The sequence below is a fragment of the Haliaeetus albicilla genome, chromosome 8 (assembly GCF_947461875.1).
Source record: "Haliaeetus albicilla chromosome 8, bHalAlb1.1, whole genome shotgun sequence".
Lineage (NCBI taxonomy): Eukaryota > Metazoa > Chordata > Aves > Accipitriformes > Accipitridae > Haliaeetus > Haliaeetus albicilla.
In genome coordinates this window covers 39,011,392-39,028,413 of record NC_091490.1, presented here as the reverse complement: position 1 = coordinate 39,028,413, position 17,022 = coordinate 39,011,392, and the positions used below count along the sequence as shown (strand labels likewise).

General features: G+C 46.4%; 1 protein-coding gene across 12 annotated transcripts in view; it reads right to left on the bottom strand.

Moving 5' to 3' along the window:
• Positions 1 to 17,022, bottom strand: part of PIP5K1C (phosphatidylinositol-4-phosphate 5-kinase type 1 gamma) — a 46,910-nt gene that overhangs the window by 13,313 nt on the left and 16,575 nt on the right. For all 12 annotated transcript variants that reach the window (XM_069790032.1, XM_069790029.1, XM_069790041.1 and 9 more), the window contains 7 exons: positions 8,846 to 8,877; positions 6,452 to 6,538; positions 6,018 to 6,148; positions 5,288 to 5,405; positions 3,185 to 3,337; positions 761 to 1,060; positions 32 to 237 (listed from right to left, as the gene is read on the bottom strand). In XM_069790032.1, coding sequence (XP_069646133.1) covers positions 32 to 237; positions 761 to 1,060; positions 3,185 to 3,337; positions 5,288 to 5,405; positions 6,018 to 6,148; positions 6,452 to 6,538; positions 8,846 to 8,877 — 1,027 coding nt within the window. The remainder of the gene's footprint in view (positions 1 to 31; positions 238 to 760; positions 1,061 to 3,184; positions 3,338 to 5,287; positions 5,406 to 6,017; positions 6,149 to 6,451; positions 6,539 to 8,845; positions 8,878 to 17,022) is intronic.

Genomic DNA, 17,022 nt, shown 5'->3' with positions numbered 1-17,022 from the left:
AGCAGCACAAGCGAACCAGGTTTTCACCTACGTGTCATCTGTGTCTATGGACTCCCCCCGGGCAGCCCCACCCTGGATGGACTCCATAGCCGTGGAGTAAAGTGCCTTCTGCCCCACAGGACGCTTCTCATCCGACGTGCTGTGGGCTCCCTCAGACTGCCGCTCCCGTTCTTGCTGGTCTATGTTATGAACCCCAAGCAGCAGGCTGTAGTCCATGATTTTAAAACTTTCCAACACCTACAGGTTAGTACAGAGTTTAAGAACAAAGACAAAATATCAGGCCAGCAGCTCAAATACAGTACAGATCCCAAAGCATGGAACAGCCTGTCCACATTCCTGCTAGCAACTCCTTTGCCAGAGCTTGAATGTTTCTGAACCAATAGTCATCTCTGGACTTGATTGCATAGAGTTTGGCCATCCCACAATCAACCCAAAGGGCTGAAGGCTTGCAAATAACACTGTTGTACCATGTATCTGCTGCACACTATATAGGAAAAATGTATTTAGTCCCAACAGCCCAGCTACAAGTGGAGCAGGCTGCCACAGTTTGATGCACCAGGCAAAGGAATGCAGCCTTAGTCCTCAGAGGCTGTCATGAGATCCAACTCCACTGCTTTGTTTTCAGGGAAAAGGGCAGTAGAAGGGATTTATCCTGCTTTGGGGTTAGCAGATTAGCAAGGTTCTCAGTCATTTGCTCTTCCTCATGCTCAAGAGCCACAGAAATTCATTAACCCGCTCCCCAAGCTGCCCTGCTCCTTACCAGACAGTCTCGTTGCAACGTTTTCACCAATGCACTGAAGGTGTCTGCATCCAACATCAGGCCTTCAGGCATGTCTTGTATGAAGTCTAGATCCTTGTACGTAGGGCTGGACTTTTCTTTTTCCTTCTTGGATGCCCGGCGTTTATAGGTTGACCCTTTCAGGTCAAATTTCAGGTGCATTTTCACCACGCGAGGCAGAATGTTGTTCATCACGACGACACGGATGTTTTTGCCCCCTGATTGCACACAGTACAGTCCATAAAACTTCGGCAGCAGGGTCCGTGGGTTCTGGTTCAGATTCTGCAGCAGGGTTGGAAAAAAAGCATGGGGAAAGGTCATTTTGGCAGAAGACTCCTGCTCTGTTCAACACAAAGCATGTTAACAGATCTTGGAGCAGTCAGACTAGGGGTTCTTCATCTAGAGATTTTCTGAACTTTACATGAGAGCTTACTGTACACATTGGACAAACTCTTGCATTTCAGTGGTTTTAGGACCTGAAAATACCACTATGCCTTGAATACAGGGAATGAGATGTTCAGCACTCTCTGGGCAAATAACCAAGTCCAGAAATTCCCCGCTTTCCCCATCAACACCAGCTAAAAAAGGGAAACCAAACTGGAAGAGAAATAAACACAATAAGTGGGAACTTCAAGTTTAAAAATAACAGCTATCTTCATCTCTTCAGAAGTGTCAGAAATCAAGAGCCGTTCTCTAGCCCAGAATAAACCAGGGACAGGGTATTTAAACAAAACAACATAAATTTTCTTCTCCTTCTGCAGAGTTGCTTTATAAAACACAGTTGGCCAGAGGGCACGGATATCCTGCTCTGCTATCATGTCCTTTTTTTAGGCAGTGGTTATTATTAGGAATGACATGACAGGCATGATTTGCTTGTTCAGCTTTGGGAAAGTTTGGGAAGGAAACAGAACATCTCTGCACGCTACGGAAGAAAGGACAGACCTGACAGATTCTCTGACAGACGGTAGAAGCACGACTGTATTAAAATTTCATGCCCCTCCTCATCTCACCTAACTGGGCACACGAGTGAGCCCTCTTTATAAGCGCGCTGTTCAACGTGGTGCAATCTAAAAGCAATAGAGGCAGACAAGACTGAATGCAAACAGCATTTGCTCAGCTTTAAAGTAACTCAGGATGAAACCACTCTGCTTCCTTTCCACTGACTTCTTTTACACCAGACGGGTTTCCCAAGAACAGCAGAGAGATCATGTATTAGCACCACAGTAACCCACAAACATTGGAATGCTACAACAAGTAGCACATAACTCTGCACCAGACAGGTAAGTTCAGTTTAATTCGTTACACTGATTGCTAGACAGGACAACTGCAGAATTCAGGACAACAGTGCAACTCCATTCCCATTCAAAACCCTCCACCTGATTTATTATGTACATTAGGCAATAGGCAACGCTTTCCAAGAAAGCTCATCCTGTCCAGGAACTTGACTGTCACTTGCAAAAGCAAGTGACCGGCTGTCAGTTATATACAAACACCCAAGACCCTGTCTCACTTTGACAAATTTTCCCCAGTAAATATTGAGCAAGACAAGTATTTCCATAAAAACAGCTTATCATCACATAAATCCACTGCAAAATGCATGCAGATGGGGCAGCATTAACATCACTTGCCATCACTTTCTCCTCGCCATCTCCATGGCAAACAAATCCCTGTGTGGTTCTAACTGAACTTCAGTGCCCTCATCTGTAGGGCTGGACCCTTCACTAGTTATGCAGGGAGACAGCTCCTGGGTTACATGCCAAAACATCGGGTTTGGTTCTGATTTACTACTTGTCACCCCATGCAAGTCCTCTGGGTCTCAATATATTGCCTTGCTAGCCCTGAGATTTAGGCAACAACTATCTGCAGCAGACTGGATGTGCAAAGCTGGCTAAAGACTTTGGGAGTCTTTAGCTTGGTACTGCAGCCAACGAGAGCCAGGACAACCAGCAACTGCCTTCAGAGTAACTCTGTTAAAGAGCAGACGTGGGAGATATCCAGGGACAGCAGTGGTATTCCCACAAAACCAAGGTGGTTGTGTTATTTGCAATCAACAGCCATCCTCAAAGCCAGGCTGAGGCAGATGCATGGTGCCAAGCGAAGAAGAATGAACTAGTGCTAGGAAAAGGACACCCAGAAACAGACACCTGGGAAGCCATTTTCAGGCCAGAACACGTCTACAAGCTATGGCACAATTATCTGCCTCAAGTTTACCCACGGAGTTTGCAAATAAATGGCAGGAGTTGTGCTTCTGGGACTGGCTTTGTGACACACTGCTAACATTGTCCCTGGCACAGGGTGGGCAGGCCACAAGAAACCCGGGTGGAAGACATGCCCTGTGCAATGCTTTGGACAGAAAAGCTGCCACGACAAAGCCAAGTCAGGTCCAAGGTGCTGGGTGATACACACCATGTAGTAGCCAGGAAGGAGCTTCTGTAGGAATTCAGCTTCCTTGTGCATCACAGTTTTTATGATGAATTCATCGTCGCTAGTGACATAGAAGAGGGAGCCGCTGGCACCAGGGTTCGACAGCTCTATCAGAGGCTCATTACATAATGAATACTAGGAAGAAAAAAAAAAAAATAGAGACGTGTTTAGCCCTCACTCATTGCACATTGAGTTCTACGCCCTTGAAGGCTTTCCTCAGCACGCTGTCTCCCTGTGAGATTAAGGGGTAGCAAAGCTTAAGTGAGAACTATTTTCATTATAGGTTAGGTCTAAGCAGCAAAGCTGATGGAGAATTGACAATTAGAGACCGAGATTACAGTTCAGAGCATCCCAACTGCTCAGAATCAAGCTAATCATCTGCTTTCAGTAATATCCAGGCTTCATAATGACATCTTATCTTTTCCCATTGTGCACGTATCACATTTAGGCTTCTTTCAGCACATTACTGCAAGCGCAGACGGAAAGACAGGATTTTAAGAGACAAGACAGTCAGCTCAGGGTACCATGTATCACCATGCTGGAGGGAACACAATGCACTGGCTGTTCTCAGCAGCCTCCTCTGGCCTTGTGCTCCCCTGTTACAGAGGATTTTTACAGCTACATCTCGCCCCCTCAATCCCGCTAGAAACACATGAAAAGTATTAGACCAGGTGTCCAAACAAGAAGAGGGATCAGCGCTGTGTAAGCACAGCGAGGGGTACTGCATCAGGAAGTGAACTGGGAGGACATTTCTAGACATCAGTATGCAAACAGCAGGTCCTCAAATGAGGACATGCCTAGCAGCAGGAAAAAGAAAAAAAAGAACAAAGCGCAAGCACACACGTGCACTTTGCAACTAGGTACCAACCCCAAGGTAACTGCGTAGGTCGAGTGGGTTCAGGGCAGTATCACGTCAGAGCTGCCACAGCAAGAGGTAAGATGGGGAGAGGGAGGTAGGGTATGTAAGGGACATAATCAGAGCAATAAATTAAATGCTCATCATTACATACTGAAAACAGCTTTCAGCCCTGCACAGATTAATGATCCAAGACTTTATCAAGTTAATTATCTCATGCATAATTAAAAGCGTTTGCTGCTGTGGCAGGCAAGAGAGAATCAGGGGAAACAGAAGCAACAAATCAGAGCCGTGACCTTTGCAATTGAGGCAGGCTCTTTGCCTCACCCAAGTTTTGAACCACTCATCAAATCAGCCAGCATTATCTTGGATGGCACAGATGGGGACCACTGTTACTGTCAAACCATGCAATGGCTCAGATTTGTTTCTACTGGTAGGCGTTCAGCTACGATTACCCCCATCTACAGCTGAGGTCAGAAAAAAAGGGCTATTAAAAAAGGGGGAAGGCATGCACTTATTTGGATGTGGTGTTCCCTTCCCCGGTTCAACAAATGTCCTCTTCTAAAGAGCAGGATGTCACATACATGCAAGAGACCAAATGCAACCCCAGTGTACTCCGAGTCCTGACAGCTTATACTACTAGGTATTTTAAAAACAGCCTTTCCAGCTCTGAGGAGCTTTCTGAGCACAAGAACAAGCTGTATTTTATTCTGTCTTTGTAAGATGATTAAAATAACTACACTCACATAGCTCTTGAGTGAGTACACAAGGAAAAACTCCCATCTTTGTCCTCAGAGCCCCAGGGGACATTACAGGGTTGCACCCAGCAGAACACAACTCCTTTTGCTTGTAAACACAGTAAGTTATTGTCACCACAAGCAACAGAGAGGGAACCCCATTGCATAGCTTACACAGCACACACTGTAGGCAGATTACTTCCTTTCCCTCCAGTGTAAGCTAGCAGCTACCTCTTAGCAAACAAAGACTTGGGCTGAGTGGCGCTGGTCTTGCTGGGACCATCACTGGATCTCCTCCAAAACCAAACAGAGTCCCGAAATCCACAGCCTCTTCCCATTACTTGCTGGGATCAGAAAAATTCCTCAACTCTCTTCTGTCCCTTTTAGGCAAGAATTGCTGACAGCCTTGATTTAGGGGCAAATTTCTTGCGTTACTCTAGACCATCTCAAATAAAGGAGGAAAGACAGAGAAATCCAAAAATATCTCCATACCAAATAATCATCTGGACGAATCCCAAAGAGTTCTCGGAAGTACCGAAAAGCCACTGGTGCGTAGGTCTTGAACCTGAAGTCAGCATAATGGTGAGCTGGGGTGAGATTACTTCCTTCGCTGCACAGAACAGACATTATGTGAGCAGGGCCTCTGTATTACTGTTCACCAGATATGCACAGTCACATCAAGGCTACTGTATATTTAAGATAAATTGAGCCTTGCAAAAAGACATCTTATGAACAACAACAACAACAAATGTCTTTCTTCTGTGGCAGGACAACAGGAAAATAGGCTTTAAATTATCTGCCAAAACCTGTTTCAAAAGAATGCAAGGAACAACCACTTGCCAAGCAGAATATATTTACACAGATAATATAAGCTTTTATGAGCTTTGTTTATTCACAGAGTTAAAGAGCTCCCAGAATGAGTTTCTTCCATCTCAAACATGGTATAATTTTGTGGAAGAAATTCTAGACAGGTAGAAAGAAAAGCACATAGGAAGCTAACGAACTGAAGCATATAGTACTGCATCTTACATTGTATTTTCTTGCAAGCCAGCATACTGCAGAATCTAACACTTTCCACTGTTATGTTTGTATGTAATGGATGCACATTTAAAACATTCAGAGCATCCAACTAAAGACAGATGGAAGCTCTCTTGAAAAATCAGTGAGAGGAAAAGAAAAGAAATAACTCGTCCATTCATTTTGTTTCCCCTGTCTTCTTTACCTTGGGAAAAAAATGCTCTCCACAACATAGAAGTCCTGCATCAGGACATCTCTCTCTGGCTTGGAGCTCAGATTGCCGACAGTATAACCAATCCCTAGCTGGATGGCCCCCTTCAGAGTGGATGAGGTGGTCTGGCAGAAAAAGAGCAGTCAGTGAGCATTTCACAGCAGATCAGCACAATAACATCCCCTATATTACAATACAGTCATGTCTATGACTTCTGTGGGGTCATCTCGGACACTACAAACTGCTAAACAAGTTCAACCAGCTGCTGAAGAGATGGATTATGGCTTCCAGGTTTGCCATTTGCAAGATTATGCAGTACAGGGGTGCTGCATAAAATCTAAATCAGATTGGTAGCTATTGGGCCCCAATTTATCTTCTCAGCCTGCTACCTACACATAGCTCCCACTCTCCACTCCACAAACCCAGACCTTTTTGTAGGTGGTTTCACCAGAAGCATCAACGCCTCGATGACCTATCTTCCTTCCCTGGCCAGGCTGTCCCGGTAGCGATGGTCCCTGCAATGAAAGAGCACGGCTAAAGCCCAGAACAGAAGCTGACCTGGCAGACAATAACAAGCAGAGCAGCGCCAGCACAACCACACTATCACAGTTGTAAAGGACAGAGGGATCGCTCTCTACCACTGGAGAAAAATCTGCAGAGTGCAAACAGGTGTAACTGGTGCTGGCAAGCTTTAAACAAGGCTGTTTGAATTATATATCCATCCCTCAAGCCAAGAAGAGTTAGAATACCCAACCACTCCATCTGACACCCTCAGTACTAACTGGGCAGAGCTCTGAGCAAAGATGCTGAGCTCAGGAAAGATCTGCTTGCTTCCCAGCTGCCAAGATTCCCCCATTGCTTGACTGCAGTTTCTCATTGATTTAAAATAGTGGTGTATTAAATCAAACAGCAAGAGAAGTTTATTCTTAAAAATCCCATGCCCTCAGGTGTCATACCAATATCTCATGCTTCACTGGAGAAATCAGAAACAGGTAACAGGGAAAACACAGCCCCACTCCTGCATTCACATGGAGATAATCCATTTAAGCGAGATCTCATTTGTTTACAATTCAAAGGACAAGCCCACACAGGGTAAACCGCAATAGCAGCTCTTCCTGAAGTTTTGCAAAGAATTTACAGAAACTCTATAGGACTGCCAGCACTTCAGAGTGAGAACAAACCTACTCCTGTCCCATTCTCCTCCTCTTCTACCTCTGAGTCTGCCTAGGCCTTTTTTTCGCCAATCCAGGAGGGAGCAGATTGTGGCTGCACCCTTTAACAAGCCGATGTTTTGGAAGTTCAATACAGCTCCTTTCGCAACCCCAGACGTAGGGTCTCTATACTCTGCCACAGGGCAACATTTCACCTACTCCCCAGCTCTCCTGCCACCCCAACAGATTGCAGAGCCCAGCAGACAGCTAAAACTGCTAGTGAGCCACCAGTGACATTTAGGGGTTTGTTACATGAAAGAACAGCCAGGCTTTGGATGTTCCTTTAAGCAGCATGCAGAGAGATCCAAGGTCATTTCCCCAGTGACAATATTATATTTCTCCCTCTCAAGTGCCACACAGACCGATCTCTCAGAACTGATGTCTACAGCAGACAATGTATAATTTTGTTCAGACTACAGAAGTTCTTTGTGTTTTAGCTTTTAATCAAGAGCTTGCAGCTATTTCTGGTCAAACTGCTTGTACTTCTGGTATTAAGGGGCAGTCTGATTTCACTTTCAAAAATCTTATTTCCTACTCCGTTTTAAACATTTAGTACAGCCAGGCTTGCTTCCAAGTACTCCTTCTCCAAGCAGTCGTGATTATCAGTACAGCTTATCCTTTCCCTGCAGCTTCTAACCAACAAGCTGGATCCTATTACACGCAAACTTGAGCTGTATCGTCCTGCCTCACCACATGGCTCATCATCATCCTCTCAAAGCGATTAACAGACACAGGTATTGGTTCAGAGATTGCCATCACATGAAATGCAGTAACAAAAGTCTCTTCCACAGTGTCTTGCTCTACCTGTGACTGTGTTTCCAGGGCAAGAAAAAGTGGGGCTATTTGTGCATTGAACAAAACAATCAAATTTCACAGAAGTTGAGCTTCCTTCTATGCATGTTTCTGGGGAGGGAGGGAAGAAAGAATCAAGTGTCACATTCCTGGCAGTTTTATGGGAAGATTTTGCTATTCGTGTATAAAATGCTCATCATCCCAGGTGAGTAATGTAAAGGGGTATGTCAGAAAATTAGATCAAACAAAAACATGAACATGATGCCCTAAACCAAGAGTGTGGGCTTCAGGGAACAGCTTTCAGGCACAGATCCTCCTACTAGATTCCCTGCTGCCAACTGTGAAGAGTTTTGCTCCAGAAGGTAACAGTGATTCAGCAACCTGCAACCTGGATTATGTGTGAGAGAGGATCAGTCCCTCGAGATGTTCCCCTGTTTTATGGCTTCACAAATTACAGCCTCCTTGACTTGCTCCCAGGAGTGGGTGAGACCCAACACAGAGCTCTGGAGATGCCCAATACATGGATTCTCCATTTATCACCTTCAGGTTCTGGTGTGGAAGTGATGCCCTCAGCCACTTACTTACAGACATCATGGATCACACAGCTAAAACTGGCCATGTAGTGGGCATAATCTCTTCACATCCAGAGACCTGCCACTAATTTTATTTCTCCCAAATAACAGATATCAAATTTTCAGTAATCTTAAATGTATTCTGAAATCCAGCTTTGCTCAAAACAGTCAGGCAGAAGTGTCTTCTAGAGCTCTGTGTTCTCATTTCTCAACACAGAATTTTAAAGGCCAGCTTTATACATCTCACCTCAGTGATGGCTGCCTTCTTCGGTGCCAGACCTGAGGAGAGAAGGGAAGAGCATCAGTAAAAGTAGAGACATCAGAAAAAAACAACAACAAAAAAAGAGAAAATAGCCTAATGCTTTGCTCTTTCAAGCAAGCTGGAAAGCCTTTAAAGCAGCTGGTTTTGTTCAGTTTTCAGTTTCACTAGTGCAGGAGTCTGAAGTTATAGGGGTGACCCAAACAATTTCATATTCAGAAGCACAAAGATGCACAATTTTTCCTAGCAATAAAGTTTCCTAGAGGCTTCAGTAAAGAGAGTTCTTGTAAATCCCTGCTGCACCGTAAGTAATAGGTCCACACTACACTGAAGAGTCGGTTACATACAGAAGCCCAGAGAGACACTTATGAAGCTGCTTTCTAGCCACTCAGAAGGCACTTGACAAACTGTATTGATAATTGAATCTATTTATAGAATCCGATGTCCAAATACATCGCAAAAATGAATGCATCATTTATCTCTACCACTGCCTTTGGGAGAAGCCACCATTACTCCATTACAGTGAACTGTGAGAAATTAGGATTTTGCCTAAAGCTTTTAGTTATATAATAAGAGTTGGAGACACGGGCCCAAACCCTCCCCTAACATGAGGCCATCTTTCCACTTCCTAGCACCAGCCCAAGTTTGCAAGGAGCTTCTTATTTTTAGGCAACAATGAGAACTGGCTCCTCTGCCGCCGGCCCCAAGAGGTGTTTGCTGACCTGCTGAGAACCTTGTGCGTGGGACCACAAGCTCCAGCCCAGCTGACTCTGGAGAGCTGCCATGAACAAGGATCAAGAGCTGCTTAAGACGACGTCCCCACCCCATCCCAGCAGCACAACATCCCCTGCCAAGGCAGCTCTCCAATCTCCCCAACCACCTCTGCATGCAGAGCCCAGTTATTAGGAGGGAAGCCCACCAGCAAAGAACACAAACCCAAGTGATAGATTTAAGGCCATCTGTTTCCAGGTATGGGTCTGCCGCTCCCTGCTCTTGTCTGAAGAGTTTCTACAAGCACAGGTTGTTAAGCAACCCACAATCCTTTAGAAAGGGCTTAATTTCGCAAGAGAACATTGAGCAGAGCTTGAGAGTTTTGGCTGTGAAGAAGAAAGGCTCTTCCAAGCCCTCAACTTTTCCCCACTTGAGGGCAATGGGTGGATTACACAACTGCCTGCCGGTGCGCAAGTCCTCTGATCCAAGCGGGATATCTACACTGTTTTTAAATTGTGCTCTCTAGCGCCCAAGTTTTGCATCAGAAACAGAATCACAGGACTGCAGCAAAGGTCTGAAGTCCTGCTCCCTCTGTGCGAGCTGCATCACACAATCCCATCTCAAGCAGGAGGACTGGAGGCGAGCGGAGCGGGAACCCCTCACCGGCGCAGAGCAGCTCCCCTCCATCACCCACCCAGGTTGCGCACCCCTCAGCCACGGGGCTGTCACCTACACGGGTGGGCGCTGCACATGATGGGTGATGTGAAACCCCATCACTCCCTCCAGCTCTTTGGGATTGCACCAGCACGCAGCTCAGAGGACCACCGCTAGCTCAAACTCCGCATCAGTTTTTGCACTGAAAAATCAGTTCTTTGGCCTAGGACAATGCAATTTTACGATCATTCAACAGAAAGCCCCGCAATGGCCAGGGCAGCAGGAAATATGGCACTAAGTAAGCATTTGGCTAACGAACTTTCAGGGCACGAGCTGGAGCAGCAACTCAAGACCACAGAGGAACCCAAAGGGGCAAACGCTGCTCCAGGTCGAACGCTGGAAATGGCTGGGAACACAACGTGGCCAAGAGGGCCCCGGGGGCCAGGGAGACTATGCTCTCCTACTGCACTAATCTCTTTTCTGCACTTTGTCACAATTCCAGAGCAGGAGATTATCTTTAATTTTGTGATAATTACCACAAGCCGCTTTCATTCCCAGCTTTTAAGTGTCTGCTGCTGTACACGTACCAAACGTGGAATCAACACCAACTGCCCGCACGAAGGAAAGGTACAAGAGGCGAGGAACTGCGGATCTCCAGGAGAAACGATGCCTCAGGGGAAGAAGAGCATCACCAACAAAATCTCCCTCCCACCCCCCCCCACCCCCCAAAATCAGCTTTACAAAATCAACTTGTCTAGGCGGAAAATGAAAAAATCTTCCACTGGCTACTCAGTGCACAGCACTCGGCTGTGCTCATCCCAAACAAGCTGACAGATGGCCTTGCAAAAACTGATTTAACTCCAGCTTCAGGGGTTATACAGCCACGAGAGACAGCACTTGGGTTTGTGGAGCTCTGCTATGGGAAGTTTCAACACTTAACAAGCTAATTGAAATGATTCTTATCCGATTTGGTGCAGCTTAGCGAGGGTGTATTCAGAAACATGAGGAGCGGCTCTGGAAGGGGAACCCCGGGATGAAACCCCAGCTTTCTGCCCTGCCTCCAGCTCGTGCCAGGGTTTGGTAGTGCATTTCATGCACGCTTGACCTGCTGCCTTCAGTTCCTCTTCTCATCTGTGCACAGCTTTGAGTCGACCCCATCCCAACGCTTGAGCTCCTCCAGAGCCTCAGAAATTAACACTTCAGTTGTAGGATTCAGCAATTCTCATCTCTGATTTAACATCTAATTTTTTCATATGCCTCCCTATTCACAGCCACATCCAGCTTGTCCATCCCTGCCACAATGCTGACACCTCGCAGGACAGGAATGAATTTACTCCTGGAAACACTCTGCACATTTACTGTCCAACATAGAAAATGACTCTCGAGTTTTAGCTCTACCACACCAGTGGAGCGTAAACCTACACAACATGAGATAACCCATTTCTCCTCTTATGTGATATATTGCATCAACAAATTTGTGTTCAGACCTTTTTAGGCCCCTCATGCCCATTTACAGATGCTTGATTGCTTGCTCCCAGTAAGCAAAGCACAACACAGGCCGCAGGAAGGCTCCCACTCGCAAAGGAAACCCTCATCTTTACCAGGTTCGTTAGCCAGCCTCACTGGCGCATCTGAACTCACAAAATGGTGTAGGGTTGGGATCAGAGCAGCTCCCTCGGCTTCTCCAGCCCACTGCCTCTCTAGATGCTGTCATTAAAGAAACGCAAGTGATGCCAGAAGTTAAGAAGTTTAAAAAAAAATTTAAAAAAATCATCCAATCCTTGGGCTGAAAAGCAAACTTCATGAAAACCAGAAAATACTGCCTTGCTGTCCACAACTTCGAATGAGTTTAAGTTAAAAACACAGGTTTCAAGTTTAATTTTAATTTCAAGTTTCAGAGAATAAATTTTAAAACTAATCAAGGGGAAAAAAAAAAGTCACTCAGATCTCTCAAAACTAAGTCAAGTTGACTAGCAAAACCCCTTTGTTATAAACCCAGAAAGAGCCATGAGAGGCTTCTATCCACTGAAAAGGAATTTCTTAAGGAAGTTTACAAACATCCAGCAGAAGCCTTGTTTAAGATCTAATAAAGAAGTCTTCTTTGTAAGACAGATGTATACACACATACGTTTATAAATTATAAATATTTGATGCTTTAGGATGCTCTAGAGAAGTCAAAGCAAATTTGAATAACTGGTAGATTTATCTGGATTCCTTTCTCCAGTCAGAGATGATGCTGCACCTTTAATAAAAGCTTCACTTTAATAAAGTGTTTACAGGGAGATATACAATGTGACTGCAACTAAAAATACGTTAGAATATAAACACCACATAAGCTCTTCAGGTGAAGGCTGTACCAACATGACCCCTCCAAAACCACAACATACTAGAGACTTGCAATCTGCCACTCACTCTCAGTCAGGGCGCTAGCAATTGCAATCAAACATGGCTAGTTTTCAACGTACAGTTCTCCAAAAGCGCTGGACCAGCAGTTTACATTTGTTGTTGTTGGGGTTTTTTATTTGTTCTTTGTTTTTAAACTACTGAGCTGACAGCAGCCTTTGCAAAATTGACATTTAATACTAACCCAGCATAACCTGCTAGAAAGCTGTGAAATTCTGACAAGTCATACATACACCGAAGGAGGTCTGGATCTAATTTTACACTTATTCCATCGAGAACAAGACAACGTGACACACCTGAGCAACCATTTAGACAATAAGAGGAGGTGAAGACTGCAGCCAGGATGCTACAATTTATTGTTTGATCAGACCACTCTAAATGCAGCCCCGTCTGGTCAATGCATTTTGTGCAAAAGCATTAAGAAACAGAGTGCTAAGACACAAGCTGTGAAAGTTAAAGGCTATACACATGTAGCAGACAGATGTGTTGCAGTCGAAATACAGAGAGAAAGGCTGGAAATGAAACGCATCCATCAAAACAGACAGCTGTTACTTCCCGTAAGGGACTGCTGATAAAAAGAAATTAAAATTAAGGGGGTGTGGGGGCAGGCAATTCAGAGAAGATGCCAGAAAACATGTCTCAGCTGAGAAGCAGCATCGGAACCAGCGCATGCAGCCAGCCGGGGCTTCCCGAGGAGCTGGCACGAGCATCAGGCCATATCAAAAGGGAAAGGCAGAAAGCAACCTCTGAATTTCTTCTCACACTTGAAACGTGTGGCTTCAGCTCCTAGCAAGCAGCACACAGGATCAGGCAGCCCAGGGCCGTCATTAGAGAGGAGGAGACACAACAAGGAGCAGAAGCCGGACTCTTAGCAACCTCCTGGAGAAGGCGGCTGTTTACAACCTGCCCTTGCCAGTCATCCAGGATGACCTACTTCTGATCACTAAACACATTTTCTTCCCATAAAACAACACAATTTGATTAGGATGAGAAACATCAAGTAAGCCACAATACTGAATAAAAAGTTTGGGTTTTTTCCCCCTTAAATGCAGCATTTCTCGGCAGAAAGAGCTGTAGCCAACTGCTCTGCACCCTGGGCACGGAGAGCTGCTTCTGCCATTGGAGAGCTTGTAGAAATAATAAGGAAATAAAGCAATCCGAGAGAAATCCTGCTTGTTATATAGAATCTACATATAGCTTTGATACCAATATGTATCTGTTTTTCCCTGGAGCACTTGCTGACCGAATGAATGATTTTTGGGATCATCTACACAAAACTCAAGCTGGTTGAACACCGCCTAAACTCCCTCTCTCCACCAGTTAGCCCCGTCCAGCCCAGTGCTCCAGCAAGGCTCGCTCCATCCCTACGAGCGAGCACGGCAAGGGGGAGGAGAGACCCTGCTTCAATGCACCTGCAGCGCAGGGAGCTCCATGTTCCTCAGGACAGTTTAGTCACCATCCAAAAGTCCAGCAGTTATTTGCAGACAGATGGAAATGCTGGCAGCACCAGGCAGTGTTCAAACTGGACTACCAGGAGCAGCCAGAGATAAGTAATCCTGTTTAATCCCACCTTGGCTGCCCTGCTCTCCTCTCCGTCCTCTGCTCCCGCTCGCCGCCCACACCAGCTCCGTGCCTCGTTTTGCTGTTTCAAGCACACAGGAACCACCTCCACTTTGGGGAGGAAAGACAACACTTGCAAACCATGCTCTGCTGCACCAACTCTACGGGCTGCACTCTTCTCCCACGGCCTTTGTCTTGTTTGAGCATAAACTCGTTCGGGAAAGGAACGGCATGGCTTGTACAAATTAAGGGAAAGAGCTTAATGTACCGGCTAGGTAGGACGGGCCCTCGGGGCACCGCTGTGATACCTACTCGACAGCAGTGACACAGCTCGCTCTCTCCTTACCATCCCAGGCAGTTTCTACCTAGGAGCTCTTCAATTAACCTGAGACAGGCGGGCGGCAGGGAGCCCCCCAGCCTGCCCTGAGCCCTACACCCAGTTCTGTCCCAGCCACCCCCTCCAGGTTTCTGCTTGAGGGTTTTGAACCCCAAACCCCAGAACTGCCCTAGCTGCTCTCTTGCCAGCACTACCCCAGGGTTCAAGCAGTTTAAACCCTGTATTATACAGCCCAGCTAGGGCTGCTCAAAGCAAAGCGTCCAGCTTACGGAGCATCAGAACTGCAAGGGACTGCCACAAAGGGATGATTCTGCAGTAAAAGCACCTATCAGCTTATTTTATTTTTCTTTTTATGCAGAAACTCTTTCTGCCTCAGAAATAAATCTATTTATCCCAGCTCAGGAGGCAGGGCAGAAGCTGAAGCTGAAGGCGGGGAGTTAACACATTCCTCCCTCAGCTGCAGGTGCGGGACCGCATCCTGGGTGCAGCCCTCCTCAGGGAGCCACACTGCTGAGCCAGGACATACCATGCTAAAACGTTTCCTTGACAACTCACCAGAAAAGCACTTACAGCGCAGAAGCCCAATTACAGTGAGGAATGAGCAGGACAAGACCAGGGAAATGAAATTTAAAAAGAACTGATTTGTTTTCTTGTCTTGGATCAGCTGCGTGTAGAAAAAAAAAGGACAATTTCGGAGCGCCTAGCCCGAACCGTGTGACACAGCCGACAAAAAAGCAAAACAAGAATCTCATCAAGAGGAGCACACAATAGCTGACACCCAGTAGCGGAAAAGGCTGCAGCCGTTCGGCTCCACGTTCGACTCTGTAATTATGCAATCCAGTGGGATGTTCAGGCGAACATCTGCTAGATGGGAAAGGTGCAGTCTTATCTGAACACAGTGTTCCTGCTCCCTTCCACACCGCCAGTCACAGGAGGATTGCGGAGTGGAATGCCGCACGCTCCCCGGCACGTCCAGAGTGGCCGAGCGCGCTGCCCATGTGGGCAGCGGAGGCAGAAGGGTGAGATGCTCCCAAGGTCAGGCACCCCAGCAGTGGCGTTAGGGTCACCAGCCTCTTCTAGCCTCTGGCTTCTCTCTTTATTACAACCTTCAAGTCCCAATCTGCCTACCAGAATTCAAAGCAAAGCTTGATTAGGATTAATTAGAGACAGCAAACATCACAGCAGGAAGCATAACCTCTCCAGGACAGAGCCAGCTCTCTGTGCCTGTGACGACATCCAGGCACAGTGGCACCACATTAAAACCACGACGCCAATTTAGAGCGAGGCCATGAAAGGCTGAAGGACTTTGAAGTCACATTCCTCACAATTATCTAGAAGAGCTAAAGCAACACCTAGTTGCTCCCTTACCTTAGCTCAGGGGTAGGATAAGCCTCGCATCCCCTACTAGCGGGTCCCTACCCACCGACACAGCTCACTGGAGCATCTCCTGGCTGCTGGGAGAGCTGTAGCTCAGCAGCGAGAAGACAGAAAACCTCCTGTTGCCTTTCTAGTTGCATTGCAAAAACATCAGCGACCTGAATGTAGCGCATGACCCCAGGCAGCCCTTGAGACTCTTTTTGTGTGTTCAGATGGAGTTTTCAGCTGCCACAAGGTCCCAGAGAGCTGTTTCCCAACCCCAGGTCACAGCAGCACAAGACAGCTTTCCGAAGGCTTGGTCCAGAATTCACTTCCCTCCTTTGTTTTCTGAACATCACTATCCCCCTTCCTGCAGGCTCCTGCCTAGAAGCAGGATTCAGCACTTTTAACACATGCAGTGTCCTACCTCTGTGCATGGAAAGGATGCTCAGCTGCATCCTCCATTACGCTATTCTCCAAGTGCCACTAATAAAGACGGAGAAGTGCAAGCTGACTAATCTGAGGTTACACACTGCTTGCCAGAGCCAGAGCAGTTATTCTGCCCCAAATACACAAAGTTTGCAGTGTGGCATGGCTCAGTGCTTTAGCTGCACGAGGCTTAATGTCAGACCTCAGCACCTCCCAGCTAGGTAGGGATTAGCGCTGCTGGAGGCTCTTCACCATCCGACCTTTGCAAGCTCCCTTTGCAACTTGCTGTCTCTGCGAGCATGCCTGCAAGGCTGGTACCAGGCATGGGACAAGGAATTGGTGGCTGGAAAAAGGGTGACTTCAAAAGTAGCCAATCCCCAAACTTCTTAAGCTGATAAATAGCACAAGATATTGTTACTGAGAGTGCAAAACCCCTTTAACTAGAGAGCAGGAGGATGCCCTTGTACAACATCAGCTTGGTTCCCTTTACAATATTTCTTCTTTGGGTATCCCTCCAAAGGATCTCAACCTGTCTTGGGAGAGCACTGGCAAGTCAAAGAAATCATTCAAGCTGCTTGTAGGAACAGCACAGCAGATACAAAGAGTGCTGGATTGCAAGCTATATGAGACAGTGACAAACTATCCCCCCTATTTTATCTCTCAGCCCTTTCTCACAGAGGGTTCTGTGGCTAAACAAAGTCGGCACCTCTGATCC